The sequence below is a fragment of the Pteropus medius genome, unplaced genomic scaffold, assembly GCF_902729225.1.
Source record: "Pteropus medius unplaced genomic scaffold, Ma_sr-lr_union100, whole genome shotgun sequence".
Classification (NCBI taxonomy): Eukaryota; Metazoa; Chordata; class Mammalia; order Chiroptera; family Pteropodidae; genus Pteropus; species Pteropus medius.
This window is the reverse complement of record NW_024340849.1, coordinates 20,449,073-20,468,686: the sequence shown is the minus strand read 5'-3', so window position 1 is coordinate 20,468,686 and position 19,614 is coordinate 20,449,073. Positions and strand designations below refer to the sequence as shown.

Below are 19,614 nucleotides of genomic sequence, written 5' to 3'. Positions count from 1 at the left end.
CCTGCCACTCACCTCCTGCTGTGCGGCCCGGTTTCTAACAGGCCATGGACTGGTACTGGTCCACAGCCTGGGGGTTGGGGACCCCTGCTTTAAACCTCTTTTGCAATCTGTCGATGGATGCCATTGGTGAGATGCCTCTCTGGTTAGGTTGGTCTTTGGCAACCTCAGAGTAGGAGGTCCATAGTTGACTCTGTGCAACCCAGTACTACCTTAGCAATTCTGGCCCCCAAAGGGTCACAATTTGGGCCTCTCTCTCTCTGAAAAACAGAAATTCCAAAAGGCCGAATTTTTGGTTTAAAATAATCTCATGGACTTCGAGGCGATATCACAGTAAGGACAAAGGCACAATATGAACTTCGTCGCCAACACTGTTGGAAGACCTAGCAGGAATTTAGAACATTCCCTTATCCGTATGACGAACCTAATGTGATGGGAGGACTCTAGCTGCTCACAATGGCCAAAGGCTCATCTAGACTTTAATAATCATTTTGGAAGGAATTCCATTTTCAAAAATAATTTATTCAAACATTTTATGCCAAAATAATTCTAAAAAGTATTAGTTTATATTAGTTGACCCCAAGTAAATGTGCATTTAACTACATGAACACAACTATTACTTCATAGTTTTTTTATTATAGACTTTTTTTTATCCACATGAATGTTAAAGAAACTACAACAGAGTTAAATACCATTTTTGATAACATGATTATATTCTTAATTACACTCAATATTAAACTGTAAAATATTTCCAGAGGAATACAATCTTCATTCATACAGCAGGCAAAGTACCAGAGAGGAAGGGGCCTCGTGTAAGTCTGTCCAGTTTGCTATGAAAAGCAACTTTGTATGGCTGATGCCATCGTAGCTGTCAAAACGTGATCCCTACTCCTAGGAAAGGTCTTGTGTTTTCTTTCCACCAAGATTCACTTCTTCAATAGTAAAAGACAGTCTTTAGAGCTGCTCTCTCCAAGTGTGCAGCACTGAGATCTCTGGAGACCGTCCCTGGATTTCCCGCCCCTGGTTGGCTAACAGCACTCCCAACACTCCAGGTTCAGTTGGCCTTAAAAACACAAAGACTCAAACTTTGGTTCCACCAAAAGATGCAACAAGCATTGACTGCTCTGGTTGGCTCCCCCCTCCCCCCACGAATTAATGGCCGCTACAGTCTATTTTACATGGTTGTCCATGTGGCTTTGAGGTCACTTGTCCTTGGGTTCGCTTGAACGTGATTTTGTGTTTGATTCCCAAGCCCTTTCGATCTCAGTCTTTATGTGGGTCAGAAGTGCTCAGTGGCAGGCTGTATCTTACAAGAGGACAAGAGTAAGTGGGTCTGTGCACCTGGGATAAGACAAAAAGCACAGATGACAACCTCAGCATGATAAAATCAGATCATTTAAAACTACTTAAAGTAATATTTAGGATATCCTTAAGAGAAGACATTCTTAGTACAGTTTGAACAAAACCCTTTACACAGTGACCATGAAATCATTTTCCTTTTTACGTATATTTGCCTATCTTAGATTATGCATCTCCACTGACACTGAGCCAAACTAGAACTACTAAATCAGAGTGTGATGGTTTGCTATGCCTTCTTTACAGTAAAGCCATTTTTTTTTTTTTGGCAGGGGAGGGTGATTCTAGATTTGTTGTTGGGCAAACATTAAGACAGCCTACAGTGAAAGAGGCAGACAGAATTTCATGCTCTGGTGCCTGCTGGCTTTGCCTGGATGGTCCAAGTTACATCTATTTTTCCCGTTCTGGAGTGTTAGAGCAATTATAGAAGTATGAATGGAGTTCTTGTGATTCTACATCAATGAAACCACAGGATTGGTTATTAACCGCATATTGGTAACTGATACTAGAAAATGTGAATTCGGCTACACTTTCAGGCTATAAATCAGAGAAAAGCAGATGAAGCGTGGGTCACAGAGCAGGGTGGCTTGGCTCAATCCTGCCACTTGCTAGCAGTGGGACCACAGATAACTTACTCATCTCTCTGCATTTCAGTTTTCTCAGCAGCAGAATGGTCAAAGTAGCAATACTTCTATGAATGGGTTGTTTTGAAGATTAAATAAGATAATTGACACAGAGTACTTAGAACAGTGGGAGTACACATTGTCATTCTAAATGGAGACACTTGAAAGAAACTGGTCCTCTTATGTCTGACTACAGATGAGAGAAATGGATATGCCTCTTCCCCTTTTTGTCTTTGATCTATACAAAAGGAGGTCACAGACTGTTCAATTGCAATCCCTCTACATCTTTTAAAGACCTTTTCTTTGTTATTTTTGTAGCAATTTCAGAAGTAAAATAAAAATAACAGAGTTTACCAAAGAGGTAGATATTGTTAGCATAGGAAAAAATCAAACTCTATATTTTCAAACTCTCCAGAAGGGTGCAAAGTAGCAATTAGTGATGAAGAAAATGCAGATATAAGGCAAAACGAGGTGGGTCATGCCCTTGAGTGTTACATACGGTCTCCAGCAGACTTTAATAAAAAGCATCCCCTTTGTGGGAAAGGAGAGAGAATATGGCAGAAGACTGGCATGCAAGAGTCAAAATTTTAGAGCTGGCAAAGACTTTGATCAGGTTTGGCCACCCACATTTTAAGATAAGCATGAGACTCAGAGATTAAATGACAACATAGGGAGGTAGTATCAGATTTAGAAGCCAGATGTCCTCAAAATCAGCCCAATGATTCTAGTCAGACAGAGAAGTGGCTTTAGAGTCAAATAGACCTGGATTGAATCCTGACCTTGTCACTGATAGCTAAGTGACCTCGCTGAGCCTCAGTGTTCTCAGGCATGAAATAGGGATAATAATAGGACCTACTTTATAGAGTTGTTAAGGGTCAAAAGATATAATGTGGCAAAGAATTTAGTCTACTACCTGGCATAGTTAGTGCTCAATAAATGATAGTTACTATTATTTCCAGTTGGGTCAATGAGTTTCTGTGTGACAATGAACAAGCCATTTCCTGTGATTCACTTTCCACTTATATGAAATGATTGAGTTCTCTGTGAAAGACATGGATGTTTCAACCAGGTACATGGATGACATTTGCATAATGTTAAATGGTGCTTGGAAGAAAAAGAAAGTAAAGTAATAATTAAATTAGTGTTAACATCATGGCATTTTTATTTGGAGTGCAGATTTCACATGGATTACAATGGAGTGTCTGTGTAGGACACAGAAACAACCAAGGTAAGAAAGACCATCAGGAATAATTCTAGTATTAAAAGCAGTCCCGGAATAATATACGGAATGTTCTGAAATCTTTTTCAAATCATTTCCATTGTGCGCGTGAGCTTACAATGAAATAAATACACAGAGCAGTAGAATGTCTAATCTACCAGGGCTTGTTATAGGAGGTGGTTTGAAGATAAATAAAATAAACTACACTTTACACAGCTGGCAGCTAAACAAATAGAATTCATTGCCCCAAGGGGGACTATGCCTAGGTTGAAGAAAGGTTTAGATAAATTCACGGGTAATGGATCTTTAAGGAGTTATCGAGGGAAAGTTAAGAGTATTCAGTGTACATGCCTAAATTTTGAGGTTGGTACCGTTAAGAACAACAATTTGGTTCTTCTAATGGAGTTACACAATTACTAATCTGGTCTGGGTGGACCTTTATTTTGACTCAACACGGAATTTCTTATGTCCTAATGTAGGGCAAAAAAGATTTGTAGAGCAGTGATATGCAGCGGTACTTGCTCAGCTTATTAAGTGGATTGCCTGTGGTTTTGAAAAGCTTCCTCCTCTTAATAGTCATATTGGAATCCACTGGGTGGCAAGAACACAGCACACTACCTTAAGGGTCACTCTTGCATAAGACATTTATGCATCAGTCCCTAATTTGGAAACCTGTGGTCACTCAGCAAGACAGAATTTGTCTCTCTCTCTTGGTGTAATGATTTTTATTTTGTAATCTCTCTTGGGGTAATTCCTTGCAGGCTTGGCATGTCGAGAATCAAATACTGCCTCTAACAATATGGTCGTGATTCTCTGCTTGGCTGATTTAGCTCAGCATTTAAGTAACCACTAATCTTCTGAAAGCACCAGGGTCTACTTAGAGAAATCCCTGTTGTCTGCAAGGATGGAAACAAAATCAGCGTGGAGGAAGCATTAGTTACTAAACACAAATCAATCTTTTTTTTTCCACCTAGCTGTAAGCTAAGTCACCATCAGGGGCGTGGTTTCTGGGCAGTGAATCTTCACTCTGTAGGTATAAGAGCAGCATGTGTCTGACAAGCAGGGAGGATGAGTTGAGGAAGTGGAAGGAGTAAAAAGAGAGTTTACTGAAGTTCCTACGTATAAATCAGACTACACTCTAATGGATGAATCTCACGAACATGGAGTAGAAGAAGCCAGACACAAGGGAATATTCTATAGAACATCCTTTACTAAAGTTTAGGAGCAGGCAAAGCTACTCTTCATTGGGGTGGAGGAGTAGCTGGCCTGGAATACAAGGTAGCTATCTGAGTGCTAGAAACCTCAGTGCGTTCGTTCATCTGGTGAAAATCCATTGAGTTTCAATTTGTAGACTTCATGATTTTATGTGTTATATAACTTTATCATTTGTAGATTTTGCTGAATTTGTTATACTTCAATGAAAGGTTATTAACAAAAACATCCTAATATATCCTCTTTGAAAGAAAAATTAGTTTGACATTTTGGGTTTCTCAGCATTAATTTGGATGATTCTTGCCTTGATTATCTTGATATTCTGGGTTAAGATTTACTGGAGTCTGAATGTTTTAAAATTATTCATTTCACTCTGCTGGTACAAATCTGTCTACTATAAAGAGAAATTGCCCAAAGTCAGCTTCAGACTCAAGAAAAATACTTGAATCTATAGAATGGAGCCAAACTCGCAGGCCCATTTGTGTATAACTTTATGGAGATGGAAACAAAATGACTTATTATTTGACCATCTCTGTTGCAGGAACATCTGCTCACAGAAGACAGGAAGTACAGGCATTAGAAGCGAGTAGGCACTGGACCTAAAGTCGCAGGAGCCCTAAAATCTCTTCTTGGCTTTGCAACACAGACATAAAACATCCATCTCTATTCTCTGTACTTCAGTTCCCTGTGCATAAAATTAAGACAAAGCATGTGAATGAGAGTCTGTCTTGGAAAGAATTTTGAGCTCCTGATGAAATGTGACATAATTATCATAATTAATGACAAATACTGAAGTTTATCACTAATAAAGGTGATGGCAAGAAATAGGATTGTCACTGCACATAGTAGAGGAGGCTTTTGGCAGGCAGAAGAAAGTCACAAAGGAAGAAAAGGAACTGTGAGCCTGAATTCTTTTTGCCAATAAACTCCATTGGTTTGAAATCATGTTCCAGAGGGAAGAAGTGGGAAGAATTATTCAAATGGGAATGGATCAAACTGATAAATGATCACAGTCCTAGTTGGCCATGAACACTTACTAAAGCTACCTCTGAAATTTGAGGTTTTTCTTGATTTAATAATTCCAGTTGTTAGGTCATCCAATGCATTATTACAGAAACAACAAAGTCCTAGTTTTTGCATTCCTTCAATTCTAATAATTATATTTATCTTCTTTCAAATAATCAAAAAGTTGCTTTTGAAATGTTTACTTATGTTTTGAATATAGTCATTGAATTTTCACTGCCTTCGTTTCCTTAGGAGTCCAGAATATTTGTCTTTTAAATTGTTGCCATTGAACCTGGATACAACCTTGAACCGGCTTCAGCTGTGGAGAAACTGTTATTGGTTTAAGGGAAGAATGAATTACTATTCCTAGAGCACAAGTTCTCAAAGGTCTAATACCACCCCTAATTGTTCACATCACCATTTGTCAGAAAGCCACTCAAAGTCAGATTTCGGAAGAGTTTTTGGAAGCTAAAGAGAGACTGAAGATGAGACACAATAAGCGTGCTTGCTGACATGTCAGTTTCTTTCAGAGGGGCAGAAATTGGGATGTCAGGTTGAACCAGAAAGAGCAGAAAACCTCAAAACACAATGAAGATCACATCTGCAGACCGAAGAGAGAATTTCCTTAGTTTTAGGAATTTTCCACGGAATTTATAAGACCCACTTAACTGTCTATTTAGGAAGTCTCAAGTCCAGATATAACGAAGTTCATCAATATATTGGCTTAAACACAGAACTCAATTTTACAAATCAGTTGGACTGTTTCAAATACATCAATAAAGAACACAGCCAAACAATAGAAATTCAGAGAGTTAAGAAAAATCTCCTTCCTTAAAAGGCGAACTCACCTTTTAGCTTTTGCTGAGATGAGCACCAAGCTTTTCTTTCCTGATCAAGCTTGCTGCATAAGGGATCTGTAAGATAAAAACAAGCAAAACTCTCCAGGTAAGCTAAATGTGGAAACAGATGTATAATGGAGACCTTTCATCATGCCTAACAATTTGAATGCCAATGGATCCTCCCTGAGGAGAAAAGGTCTCCATCTGCTCAGCAGTATGGAGCTTCTGGGGGATAACATTCCTAAGCCCTGTTAAAAAACACATTAAACACAGAACAGGTGATCGCACTGGAATGTTGCTACAGTTAGTCTCTGCAGTTATTATGTGACATTGCACTTAAAGAAGTTTTTTAAAATTTGCATTTAATAATACGGCATTCTTATTTTTTATTTAGGTACGAAAACTAACATGATGTTATCATGTATGTCCAAGGTCACAAAACAAGAACATGATTACAAACTAGTTCAATGTAATCTTTCATTTAATTAGAGTGATGAAATATGCTATCATTATAAATCACATATAAGATTAACCAACTAAACAAAAACTATTACTCTGGGTAATTTCCTAATAACTACAAAGAAGCCTCAGAAATAATTGCACTGAATGGAAAATATGACCTTGAGAATTCTACCTAGATAAACTTGAAAAGTACTTTTCACTACTGGAGTGTTGAATGAAAGCCTGTAGTGTTTGATATGTGGCTTTTCATTAGAAAATTCAAATGGTTGAAATTGGACAACATATATTATTTAGATTTGCCTCTGCACTAACCCCAATTAAGATACTCTATCATTATGTTACTTACCTTCATCCTTACAAGGCTAAACTCAGAACTCTACAGATTGAATCTATTTTACACTTAAATAAGTATTCAGCCTTCTAAAATGTAACATGAAATATAGCTGTCATGTAAAAGCAATGAGGGAAATAAAATTATTATCATTAAACTAGGCAATGTTTTTGAATACTGTTATATACATTCTCCTTATTCCCAGCAGGATATTTATTTTTTGCTCTCCTGATCTACCGGTTCATAAATACAGATCTTTGTTAATAGGAAGGAACTACAAATATACAATGATGTTAGTGACTACGATTAGCTGGACATTTTGCCGTAATAACCAGTCAGTTGAGTCAAACAGTCTTTTTAATGGAAAACAAAGGATGAGACTAAAATAACCACCTTATTATTTTAATAGGCAACCACAACATGGATGTGTCCAATAGGCATACATCTGATAAAGGGCATGGATAGTAGTTCGAAATTAATGATTCATATAGTACCATTAATAGTTTAGTGTCCTAATCTCACAGTTTAGGACGTGAGCTGAGATCAGCTAGCTAACTGTGACAAGAACAGTTACACAGGGACCTACTCTAGTTACCTCTTTTTTTTTCACTCTAGATTATGCTACATCTGCTATTAACAGAGACACACTGAATCTTAATTTTCCATTAGGGTGCATGCTGTAATATGCCCAAACACATGGATCACCTCTCTCTTTAGATGCGTGATATAACGGAGACTTGAAAGGCATTATAGTATTTAGGATAAAAAGCAGAATTGATATAAACCTTGAGGGATGAGGCATTACCTCATAGAATGTATTTGTGCCACTCTCACATTTAGAAAGAGTCCTCAACATCAAGATTAGATGCCATCAAGATTTGGTGTCTGCTCTGTGCCAGGCACTTCCTGAGATAAGTTAACATCAGCATGGGCCATCTCATCGAAGTCAGTAAACCACTCATCCTAACCCAAAGAAAACTGCCTGAAGGGTACTACTTTCAGATCTAAGTCAGAATACCTTTTTCTTTCTTCCTTCCTTTCTTTCCACTCCCATCCCCCGAAACCACAATGAATATTTTCTTAAGATGGGAAACTGAGAAGGAAAAGAAAAAAGGACTCAGGGGGAAAGAAAAGGACATTTCCAAATAGGTCCATTTAATCCCAAATCTCCAGACCTGGAACTTAAATCTGTGTAAAGAATTATCCCACTCAAACCTTGACTGTTGCATTTCTTTCATTAAAAGAAAATGAAATAAAATCCAAACAAAAACAAAGACACAAAAGCAAAAGATTGTGAGCTAAAAATCATGTATTTTTAATTCTAAGTCCTAAACCATGAATGATAAATAAAGAATATATTAGCACACGGCCCAATTGTTCATAAAAGCACCCTATTTCATTGATTCTGTGATGCATTTTCCTCCTCACATTTTAAATCTCTGAAATTTGATATATTATAATTGATGGTATCTTAGAACAATAGTTGGAAGCTTCTTTTCTTGTGATGCATCAAGTAATGTTGCCTCTTACAATTGACAATACCTTAGATTCCATGAAATGCAATATTGGATTTACAGAGACCTCGGAAATACTCCCCCGTGTGAGAGGTCAGGATCCTAGGGGCTCTATTTAAGCTAATTATTACACATAAAGTTCCCATAATAGAATTTACAAAAGCTTTCTTTTCATTTGGACCAACTTAGAAATCACTGAGACTGGCATGGACAAAAAAAAAAACCCCAAAAAAAAAAACAACAACCAAAACCCTTAAAGTTATTCTATAACTTCTAAATTACTTAGTGGGGTACAGCCTATCAAATGTATTGGGGTCTTACCAAAAAAGATAACTTCTTAGTTTGTGCTGAGAGAGTTGGCTTGAGGCCAGACATGCAGGTGGGTCAACATCTTGAAAGGATAAAGATGAGAAGAGGCTATATAACTAAGGAGCAGGTGATTGCATTGTCAAGTTGCATGGCAAAGGGCAATAATTGGAAAAGGACCCTCTGTAGCCAAAGTGCTGAAGACTCTTTTTTTTTTTCTTTAGTGCTAGAGAATCTTAAGGCAGATTCCACAGAAGTTCAGACTTGTACAAAGTCCTCTGACTTGCAGGCACCTCCTTTTGTTGCATATTTAGCCAAAAAATCCAAATCCTCTAGTGGCCCAGGGATCTTTTTCTAAAAACATACTGCAAAAAGTAACTAGGCTACCTCCTTTAAAAAATATAAAACATATTAAAAAAATTCTCTATCATCTTGAGACGACAGAAATCTGGGCAATTCCCATCCTAATGAACATGGAGGGTCTCTAAGAAAATACTGCATCACTGAAGAGCTGTGAGAGGGACCACTCCTCCCACCAAGATAAGACCTAGAGCTCCTTTCCCTGCAAGGAAGCATTGTGCTCCCACCATCAGGAAGCTGTTAACTGCTTTTTTTTTTTAACCAGTCCACAGAGAACGAAACATTAGTACTAAACCTTTTGGTTGAACATTATTTTACTTGAGGCTTTTAATGGAGAACTTTGAGACCCTTTCCTCTGGTTGCTTGTGACTGCAGCATTCTGGAAAAACAGCAGAGGGCACTTCAAGACTAGTACATTTGCTCCATCTGAGCCTCTTGGTAGCGATCTAGCAAGTTCAAAGGATCAGGATCTGGGTCTAGGCTCTCTGTTACAGCATGTCCTTCAAGAATTATAGCTGAAAAAGAGCACGCCTTTAACTCTGAGAGGGTAAGGTCTATATCTTATATCTACAGTAGTAGCTTATATAGAAGTTTACTTGCTCAAAAAATTGCTGCCAAATTAGCAATGAAAAAAAAAAAGTTATCAAGGCATCAAAATAGTCTTAGCTCATGTTGTAAATTATATTATATTCCAGACTATAAAAATTTTAATCAAAAGTTTATAAAGAGTCAAATAGTTTCACCTTTTGTATATAAAAAAATTAAAATGTAATTGCAATATAACATTGTGTCAGTTTCTTCACTTTCTTCTTAACCCTAAGGGGTGATGGATTTTGTTTTTAAAGAGGGACACATTTTTCCTAGAGTCACAATTCACTTGTGAATGAGAAATCTGTGGTTCTTTATTATATTGAACAGTAACATCTTCGTGAACTTGCTTAATTCTGTAACTTTTGAATTTGGTGCATAGTGAGAGGAATATATTTCTTTGCTCGTATAAATAAATCTGGTTTAGTAATGAAAACATTTTAAGCATTTGAAACCCTGGGGCAGAGGCGGGGGACTTTAACACAAACTATGTTATGAACTATAAAACTCTAATTTTGAGGGTTGCCAGATGGGAGGGGGTTTGGGAGGGATAGGTGAAAAGGGGAAAGGATTAAGAAATACAAATACAAATTGGTAGTTACAAAATAGTCACAGGGATGTAAGGAATAGCATAAAGAATACAGTCAATAATATTGTAATAACTACTTATAGTATCAGTGGGTACTGGATTTATAAAGGTGATCACTTCATAAGTTATATAAATGTCTAATCACTACATTGTACGCCTGAAATATAATATTATATGCCAAGTATAATTGAAAAATAAAAAAAATATTTAAAAAATTTATTCAGTTAAGAAAAGAACTATAAAACTCGAATTTTAAGCTATTTTAAAAAGTTAGCTGTGGTCATGTATAAATGTTAAATACTTCATATGCTTTAAATCTGACATTAAGATAAATGCACATTCATTTATAAGTGCACAGAGAGTCAATCATTTGTCTCTATAGTCATCACAACTTGGCATTTAACAAACTGGAAAAGGAAGTGATGGTGCAGAAATTATAGTCAGTGGAGAATCTAAAAATGCAGGAGCCGAAGAAATTCATAAGTTTTCTTTCTACGTCAATGATACCCAAGATGCTTTCGATATAATCTTTTGAATAAGAACACTGTGTAACAGCATAGTATAAATGCATTATGAATCTATGGGAATCGTTACAAAATATGGTTTTAATATATCTGAATTCTCCATTATTGCAGGATAGAAAGGGTTTTTATTTTATCTAAAGAAAAAAAAATGCTTATTCTGTAGCCAGATGACTATTCTGTAATATATGATCCGTAAACTTTAAATATAAAATAATAAAATAATTTTGAGTGAATTGTTGGGTTCTCAGGGAGCAAAATATGTAACCATATTTACTGATGAATTAGATCATTCAACCAAAAATATTGAGAAAGTCAATAATTGTGATACCTAGCAACTTCTTGATAATCTTTAGATATAATTTTCTAAAGGCATTTCCCCCCAGGTACTTTAGCAAATCGAACAAGCTCAATAAAAGACTAAATAAATTTCTTTTTGAGTAACCTTGCGTCTGCTGCCTCAGTTCTAAAGCATATGGGATAACGTGAACACAGATCCTTTCTTCACAAAAATATCTCCAGCCACCAGGGCTTAAACAGTTCTACTATCAAAGTACTACTCTGAGAGGGGGCACGTCATTCAATCAATTGCTTATATTGGCATTAGAGCATTTTATGACTTGCATGGGCTGTTCATGTTTATTACATACTTACATCTTACTATATCTCTATCAGGGCACTAGGTTAGATCTTACAAGAGGTCCTTGTGGTCGAAGAACTGACAGTTAATGAACTATATGGGATGAGTCTTGAACTCATGTGTGCAGAACTTAAAACTTAAGGCTGCTAGTCATGAAGACAGTACAGTAATATATGAGCTCCCCATAATTCAACAGTATGTGCTGTCCATTAGTAGTTTTGGTAAGTAGTTATTTAGCACAAAAGCATGTTTGAGGAAATCAGGACTGAACCAGGGAAATTTGGAAAAGAATTAAGAGGACTGCTGTGTGAGAATATCAGAGGAGGGGCAGGGAGCATCCATGGGTGGTGATTCATTCAACAAATGTTTACTGGTAGCTATTTGATGCTAGACACCATGCTGGTACTGGAGGCAGCAAGAAAACTCTTGGTATCTAATGGTAGGGGCAAAAGAAGAGGAAGAAGCAGAAGGGACAAATCATGTGTATTTCACCAATTTTTATATTGTTAGCTTGGATGTGCCTTTGTGGATTTCAGGAATTATACCTACGGGGCTGGGGGAAAAATTCTAGCTTCTCCCAAATAATTTAATTTGCAACCAGAAATAATTTGCTACGTAGTGGAAGGTAAATTAATAACATTTGTCTAGATAAATAAATACATATGACAAAATATTTTGCAATACAGAATAATAAAAATGTTTAGTAATATCAATTTGTATCTTCCATGTACCAATATCTCAAAAGACATGAGACATTTTTTTCTTTTATCAATACTGCTCACTTATTACATGGATGCAATATCATTTTCTCTTTTACTAAAAAAATCAAATGTCAAAGAAAGTTAAGATGTTAAGGTTAAATAACTAGCCTTAAAAAAGGGCACTGAAATACTTAATCTTCCTTCTTAATGCCCATTTTTCTAGAATCACCACCACTCTGAAATCACCAATTTTTGGTTCAATGTCTGACAATTTTCATTTTAAGAGTCTAAAAACGAAGTCCTGAGTAAAATCAGTAACGTCTTAAAATTTTAAATCCCTCTACCTCCAATTTTATATTTAAGTTATTCCTTTGGACAAAGAAAATAAGTATATTCACGGCGAATAATTAGTAGCTCTTATTATTTACGTATCAAAAGCTAAGACTAGTAGATACATATTTTTAACCTCTGCGGGGGTTAAAAAACCCCCGATTAGTTGTTTGACTATTAAGAAAATCTTTTTGCTCCCTAGTGAATTTAGCTGCAAACAAAACCAACACAAACTAAACCAAAACAAGAAGAAAGATCTTGTTTAAGAGGCATCTTATACTGAGGTGGTTTTCAGAACTGAGAGCTGTGAACCAGCACTTGAGGAGGTCAAGGAAAACCTCAGTTTGAGAGTGACAAGCAGCACTTTTAACAGAGCCTCCAGAATGGGGAGAAACATCATGAAAAACAAGATTACTTTAAATGTGACTCACAATTTCCATTAACACAAACATGATTTCTTCCATGCAGAAAAGAAACATTAATAATCATCTTCCTTAAATAGTCCCAACAAGAGAGCTAGGTTCCTGGTTCTCTAGACAAGACAAGCGGCTCTGCAAAGATACATACTTAATGGTATAAGGATAACATGGATCAGCTCAGAAATGCCGACAACCCAAATTATAATATGCTGTGAATGATACTGAGGACCAGTGTATGTCTTTGTCCAGGTGATTAAAAATACCTTACAAATTCTAAGAAGAAATGATTTCCCCATTGCACTCATGAAAATGAGGAAGATGGGGAGACTGCTTTAAAAGCACTGGTGAATAATACTAGAAGTATCTGCATGAGGACAGAGGGTGAGGAATTCAGAAGAAAAAAAAGCAAATAACAAAACAAAAAAAACGATTATATTTATTTATCAGACATTTTCCTGTTTTTCTGTTTCCATATAAATAGATCTTAGTGTCCACCTTTCGACATGATTAGAATAGTGAGTAACATACTTCATTTGGAAATAATTCCTTTCTTTTCATATGTCAAGTTAATTTAATTGATTAATTGTGTTTATACTAAGTTCTATTGACAATGGAGAGCCAGGCTCAGGTCTGAGTAGTGAAAGGAGGGGAAGATGACAATTGCCCTTCACCGAGTTTCTAGTGCATGCCAGCACTGTGTTCAGAAGTTTGCATAGTGGAAGACGATGCAGGTACCTCTGGTTTGCCCACAGAAACAATTTACACATCTGTCTATAAACACATGGTAGGTAGTTACATTCAGAGGAAACATACTGACACATCTGTTTAATCCTGTGTCTAAGTAAATCTCTTGGTAATTAGTATCTAAACCAGCTGAGAAAAAAGTGGACCAAAGGATTTCACAGCAAAAACATGAACAATTTCATACACCTTGGGTGATTTGACAACAAACCCATCCCACTGCATTTATTTTTAAGTAGAAATGCATCTTACAATTTGTAACTGTTGCACCATTTCTTCTCGGTAGGCTAGTTCCCTTTTCATCTGATCTTGAAAATTATCTAGTAGGAGAGAGAAATAGAGGAAGAAATTAATTAAGGGGCAAAATCTATTTTTAGCATATTTGGTAAAAGTATTACTGATAGTCCCATAGAAACTCCTTTCCCTTTTGGTATTTTTTCAAAGTAAATAATATGGTTGCTTGAGGGATATTCGTAAGACTATAATTTAATCAGAACAGACAGTAAACTATGAGAGGGTAAGGTCTCTATCTTATATTTTACAGTATCTCCGAATCCATCTTAGTACAATCTCGCATGTAATGATTACTCAGGAATGTCTGGTGCAATCATGTTCTCTAACTTTTGCACACTTGAGCAAGTCACAAGTATTGAGAACTTCCACTGTGTTCAGAAGTCCAGAGTGAGTGAGGAGGGTGAACTTGAGATCATAGGAAATTCGGGCCCTTGTGCGTGGAATGCCTTTTAGGTGATAAGACGTGGGTCTATCAGATATGTCTGTCTGGCTTCACTGCAGCTCATCTCACTTCTAAGAGAGTGATCAACATAATCTGGCCTAACTCTTCCAACCTGCAAACTCTCTATCCCTGTATGAGCCTTATTCTATGGTCTTCCTTGGGTCTGGTATGATTTTACAGAGCTTGCCTCAATCTGAGAAAGAAGGAGCTTTCAGAGATATTGCTATATGATGTATCTTTTCCACTCTACACACTGATCATTTTTATTGCATTTATGTAAAGATGACTTCCCAATATATATCACATTGTTGCATATTTTTTATATGATCTCTTTAAAAATGTGGACTTGGCTAACCAGCTTTTCCTGCTTTAAATTAACACGATTTCATATAGAATCTGTGGTGGATGGTCAGGTCAGCAGTTTAAAGAAACCAGAAACATTGTCAACATCTTTTTCTCTCCTCTTCCTTTCACCTATATAGCCAACTGGCGAGTAAGTCTTATACATTCTACCTCCATCACCTCCTCTCTGACATTGTTACCTCCCAAATGCAGATACCTCTTCCCTGAATAGCTTTCCAGGTGACCATCTTGCCTCCAGTCGCTCCTTCTCCAAAATCCCTTTCATTCTTCCACTTAAACAATTTGCATTGGCTTCCCATTGCTTTCAAGATAAGTTCTTTACCATTCGTGAGATGCTAGGTACTTAGAAATTAAAAACATTGTTCTTTTTTTTTTTTGACTTCTACCTTGCCATACTGTTTGAATTCCTTCTCAAACCTCAAACATGTATTTTATGTATGTTTGCATTTACTTCTTTTTAAAGAATTTATTTTTAAGAGCAATTTAGGTTCAAAACAAAATTAAGAGGGCGGTACAGAGATTTCCCATATGCCCCTTGTCCCTACACATGCAGAGCCTCCCCCGCTATCAACATCACTCACCAGAGCAATATATTTATTACCATCGATAAACCTACACTGACACGTCATAATCATCCAAAGTCACAGTTTACCTTAGGGTTCACTCTTGGTGGTGCACATTATATGGGTTTGGACAAATGTCTAACAACATATATTCATCATTATAGTATCATACAGGGTGTATTCACTGCCTTAAAATCCTCTGTGCTCTGCCTAGTCATCCCTCTTCTCCACCCTACTCCTGGCAGCCATTTATCTTTTTATCGTCTCCATAGTTTTGCCTTTTAAAAAGACCCAATCACTACTTTCATTTATGAATTTGATGTGAAAGGTACAGTTCTAGCGATAAGTACACGGTACAATGCAATGGTGAAGGGAGACGCTCTCATTCCCTTGGGGAGTTAAGGCCAGGGGCCGGGCGGGGGTGGGGGGAGATGCTTGAGCGGAGAGGTGGAGAATAGCATGCAACACAGAGACGTGGAAGGAGGCATCGGGAACAGCAAGGGGCTCAGCTGGTTGCAGCAAAGTGGGTGGAGGAAATCCCCGGCGCCCCATCACCCATCGAACCATTCTCCAGTCCACACACATTGCTCCTCCAGCGTCTATGTGCTTGCCACTGCTGTGGTGTTGCTCTTACAGCAAACAGCTCCCTTTCCTTTAAAGTCCAGCTTAAATGTCATCACTTCCAGAAAATTCTCTCTGATTCTCCTGCCCTCTCCTGCCAGAATCAGTCATCCTTCTTTGTACTTCTCCAGCATTCTGTACATACTTCTATTAATGCATCCATAATACCTACTATGATTAGTTGTTCTGCATCTGTCTCCCAGCTAACCAATGACTTCTTGGAGGGAAGCAAGGTAAGTTTTAGACAATTAAAATTTCCAAAGCCCACCGCAGTGCTTGGTACACGGCAGGGGTTAGTTAGTGAATGAGGGTGAGAAGAGCTCTGCAGTACCCACCGGAAGGTCTGGACTCTGCCATGGACAGCAATTACTCCATCCTGGGGGCTTCGACTTTTATCTGAACAAACAAGTGTGTAGAATGATGTGCTCTGTAGGTCCTTTCTGGCTCTAATGCCTTAAGATTTGATGACAAGGTAAATTGATTTGGTTGGGCTCCAATCGCTCAGTTCTGTCCTTCCTGTGCTGGGTAAGGGAGAGTGGGTGATTTCAATGCACTCTAATAACGACGAGGGGTGAGGTACTATGTGAGGGGTTGGCACCCTCCTCACCACCTCGGGATGCTGTGGAGGCAGGTCAAAGCCCACGGGCTGGGCACAGGGCAACAGGGAACCAGTGTCCCACAAACTGCCCTGGTTCCAACAGCCCCGCACCTGGGCCCAAATGCTTCCAGGAAGATCGGTGTGTTTTCAGGCACCAGGGCACATCCCAAGCAGGTCCCCCTCTGTGAAGGAAATAGCTATCCTCTGAGCCTCTACAGGTTCCTCTGTCCCTCTAAGGCAGCGGTCCCCAACCTTTTTTGGCACCAGGGACCAGTGCTCCTATGAGAATCTAATGCTTGATAATCTGAGTGGAGTTGAGGCAGTGATGCTAGCACTGGGGAGCAGCTGCAAATACAGATGAAGCTTTGCTCGGTCGCCTGCTGCTCAACTCCTGCTGTGTGACCTGGTTCCCAACAGGCCACGGACTTGGGGACCCCTGCTCTAGGGTGCCTCTGACCAGGGCAGTAAACTGAGATGGACTAGGGGTGAGGGGACCGCCTGAAGCTGAACTGGCTAGGGTACCTACCTGGGATCCTAGAAGATGTAAGGGCCATTCAGAGTGGAATGGTGATAATTAGCCCTTATTTAAAGTCATGCTCCTGCTTTATGATGGTATACTAAATATAATGATTTAAGTAAAGATGAAAAAAATGAAGCCACTAAAGTGTTAGAAAAAAATGGTGAACTCTTTTTTAAGACTGCGGTGGGAAAAGGCATTAAAGACAAAAATCAAAAAGAGAAAGATTGATAGATGTGATTAGACAAAAATTTAAAACTCTGGTATGACAATAAACTATGACCAAATTAAACTCTCAAAACACAAAACACCGTAGTCAACATTTAAAGGTAATTTATACAAACAAAAGAATATTTGTGACATGACACAGAATTAAGACTTTAGTATATAAAGAGTCCATATAAATCAATAAGAAAATGAACATATCAAAACATATATGAGGAGAGAATATAATGAGTATTCACAAAACACAAATGGATGACAGACGATGAAAAGTGATTAACATCCTTAGCAATGAAGGAAAAGGAAATATGAGGTATCATTTATTTTTCCACTTAAGTTAGCAAAAATTAAAAGAAAAGACAGGTGGTGTTCCAAGGATGGAGGTATAAATTAGTATAGTCTTTCTGGAAAGCAACTTGAAATTACATATCAAGAGCTTTAAAGAGTTCACACTCTTTCACACTGCAATTCTTTTAGGAGTTTATCCTAAGGAAGTAATTATGGATATACGCAAAGGTTTAGTTACAATGATGTTCATCATCTAAAACTTAGATAAACTTCAATGTCCAACATAAGAGTAAATTTGTGACTGCTGTGTAGTAATGCAAAGATGCTCATATTAAGTGAAAACAAGGAGGGTAAAAATATGGTGTGTATATTTCCTTTTGTTGAAAAAAAGGATTTAATATACAGGGCCAAAACTCCAGAATGTTAACATTGTTTATCTCTAGGTGACAATATTATAGGTGATTTCCGTTTTCTTCTCTTTGTATTTCTGTACATTTAAGGTTTTCTACAAGAAGCACATGTATAAATTTTGAGTCACGAAGATTGCTGATTGGCGAACAGAAAAAAAAACATTTTTATTATGTTCTAAAGGTTGATGAAAGCACAATTTAATGGGAGATGAAAAAAAATCATTAGGCTGATATCTCTAATGTAAATCACTTAAAACACAACTATTTTTGGAAAACAATAGTATAAAAGGAAGAAACAAGCACTGAAGCTCCATCTCCCAGCCAACTCAGGGGCAAGGGCTGCGTTGTGTTAACGTGCACAGTGTGAAAAGCCAAAGGGTTTTCCAAACTACAATAACAAAAAAGTATCCAGCCTATATTCCTGGGACCAGAAATAAAAACCCATATGGTACATCTGGTTCACCCAGTGTATCCTACTCATCAAACAGTAGGCTTTCGGGCTCACTTTGTTTACACAGTCTTTGTTTTGTTATCGCTGCTTTTAAACAACTATTGTGACTTTTGACCCGTACAGTGTTTGAGAATTCTGCCATCTCTCCTCCTCCAGAGGTTACTACAAAAAGAGAGAGGAAGGATGGAAACCATTGAAGATAGAATGAATCCAGTAACAGCCATAGGTGACCAATGGGATAAGCATATTCAAGTAGATGAAATACAGTTTATTTTTAATATGCAGTAAACTTAACAGTAACTTGGAAGAGTAATTCTTTATAAGAACCTAAAATGATGACATGTTCAAAATCTACTATTTAAATTTTTCATAAAAGCCCCAGTCATTAGGCCTTCCCTGTCATAAGCGACTGGCCTTTCCACTCAATTCCCTCAAGTGCCACGAATTTGTCACTGGACTCGCGAATCCAAGGACTCAACTCACGAGCCCTCACTAATCTCCTTTATACAACAGATTTCAGTGATCCAACCTCATTCTTCATTGTCAGCTTTAATCTCTTTGAATACGATGCCAAAATTTATATCAATCATTTACTGAGAATATGTTATGCACCCATAATATGCCAGGTGCTGTGTGGGTAGAAACAGAAGAACACTCTTTCCTGGACCGGCTTACAAGGCTGTGGGATGGAGAGGAGTAGTATATGGGAAATAAGCCGAGAGGAGTGGAACTAGAAACAAACAAATAGGGCCTAAGCAAAGAGTGCCTACTACAACAGTGGGAAGCTTTCCTGGGGGTGGTGGAAGGAAAGCTGTGTGCCGAGTCATGAGGAATACCTAGACGAGAGGAGGTGTTCCAGACTGGAGATGCTCAGCATGCAGAGGTGGAAAGCAAGGGGAGAGAGCAGTCTGCAGGGTAACTGGAACTGTGCAGAGGGACAAGAAGAAACAAGACTGGAGAGGCAGGGTGGGCCAGTTATGGAGGGTTTTGAGAGTCAGACAATATGATCAGCAATATGGAATCACTATAGCTCCTTGAGTGGAAGACTTGGGGCCAATGTAGAGTTTTAGGAAGACTGGGTGAAGGGTAGCG

At 37.9% G+C, this 19,614-nt stretch overlaps 1 protein-coding gene across 1 annotated transcript in view; it reads right to left on the bottom strand.

Annotated features, from left to right (window-relative positions):
* Positions 1 to 801: 801 nt before the first annotated feature.
* Positions 802 to 19,614, bottom strand: part of SKOR2 (SKI family transcriptional corepressor 2) — a 40,075-nt gene continuing 21,262 nt past the window's right edge. The window contains 3 exon segments of the mRNA XM_039838540.1: positions 802 to 1,338; positions 6,261 to 6,326; positions 14,006 to 14,073. Coding sequence (XP_039694474.1) covers positions 6,264 to 6,326; positions 14,006 to 14,073 — 131 coding nt within the window. The 3' untranslated portion in view covers positions 802 to 1,338; positions 6,261 to 6,263.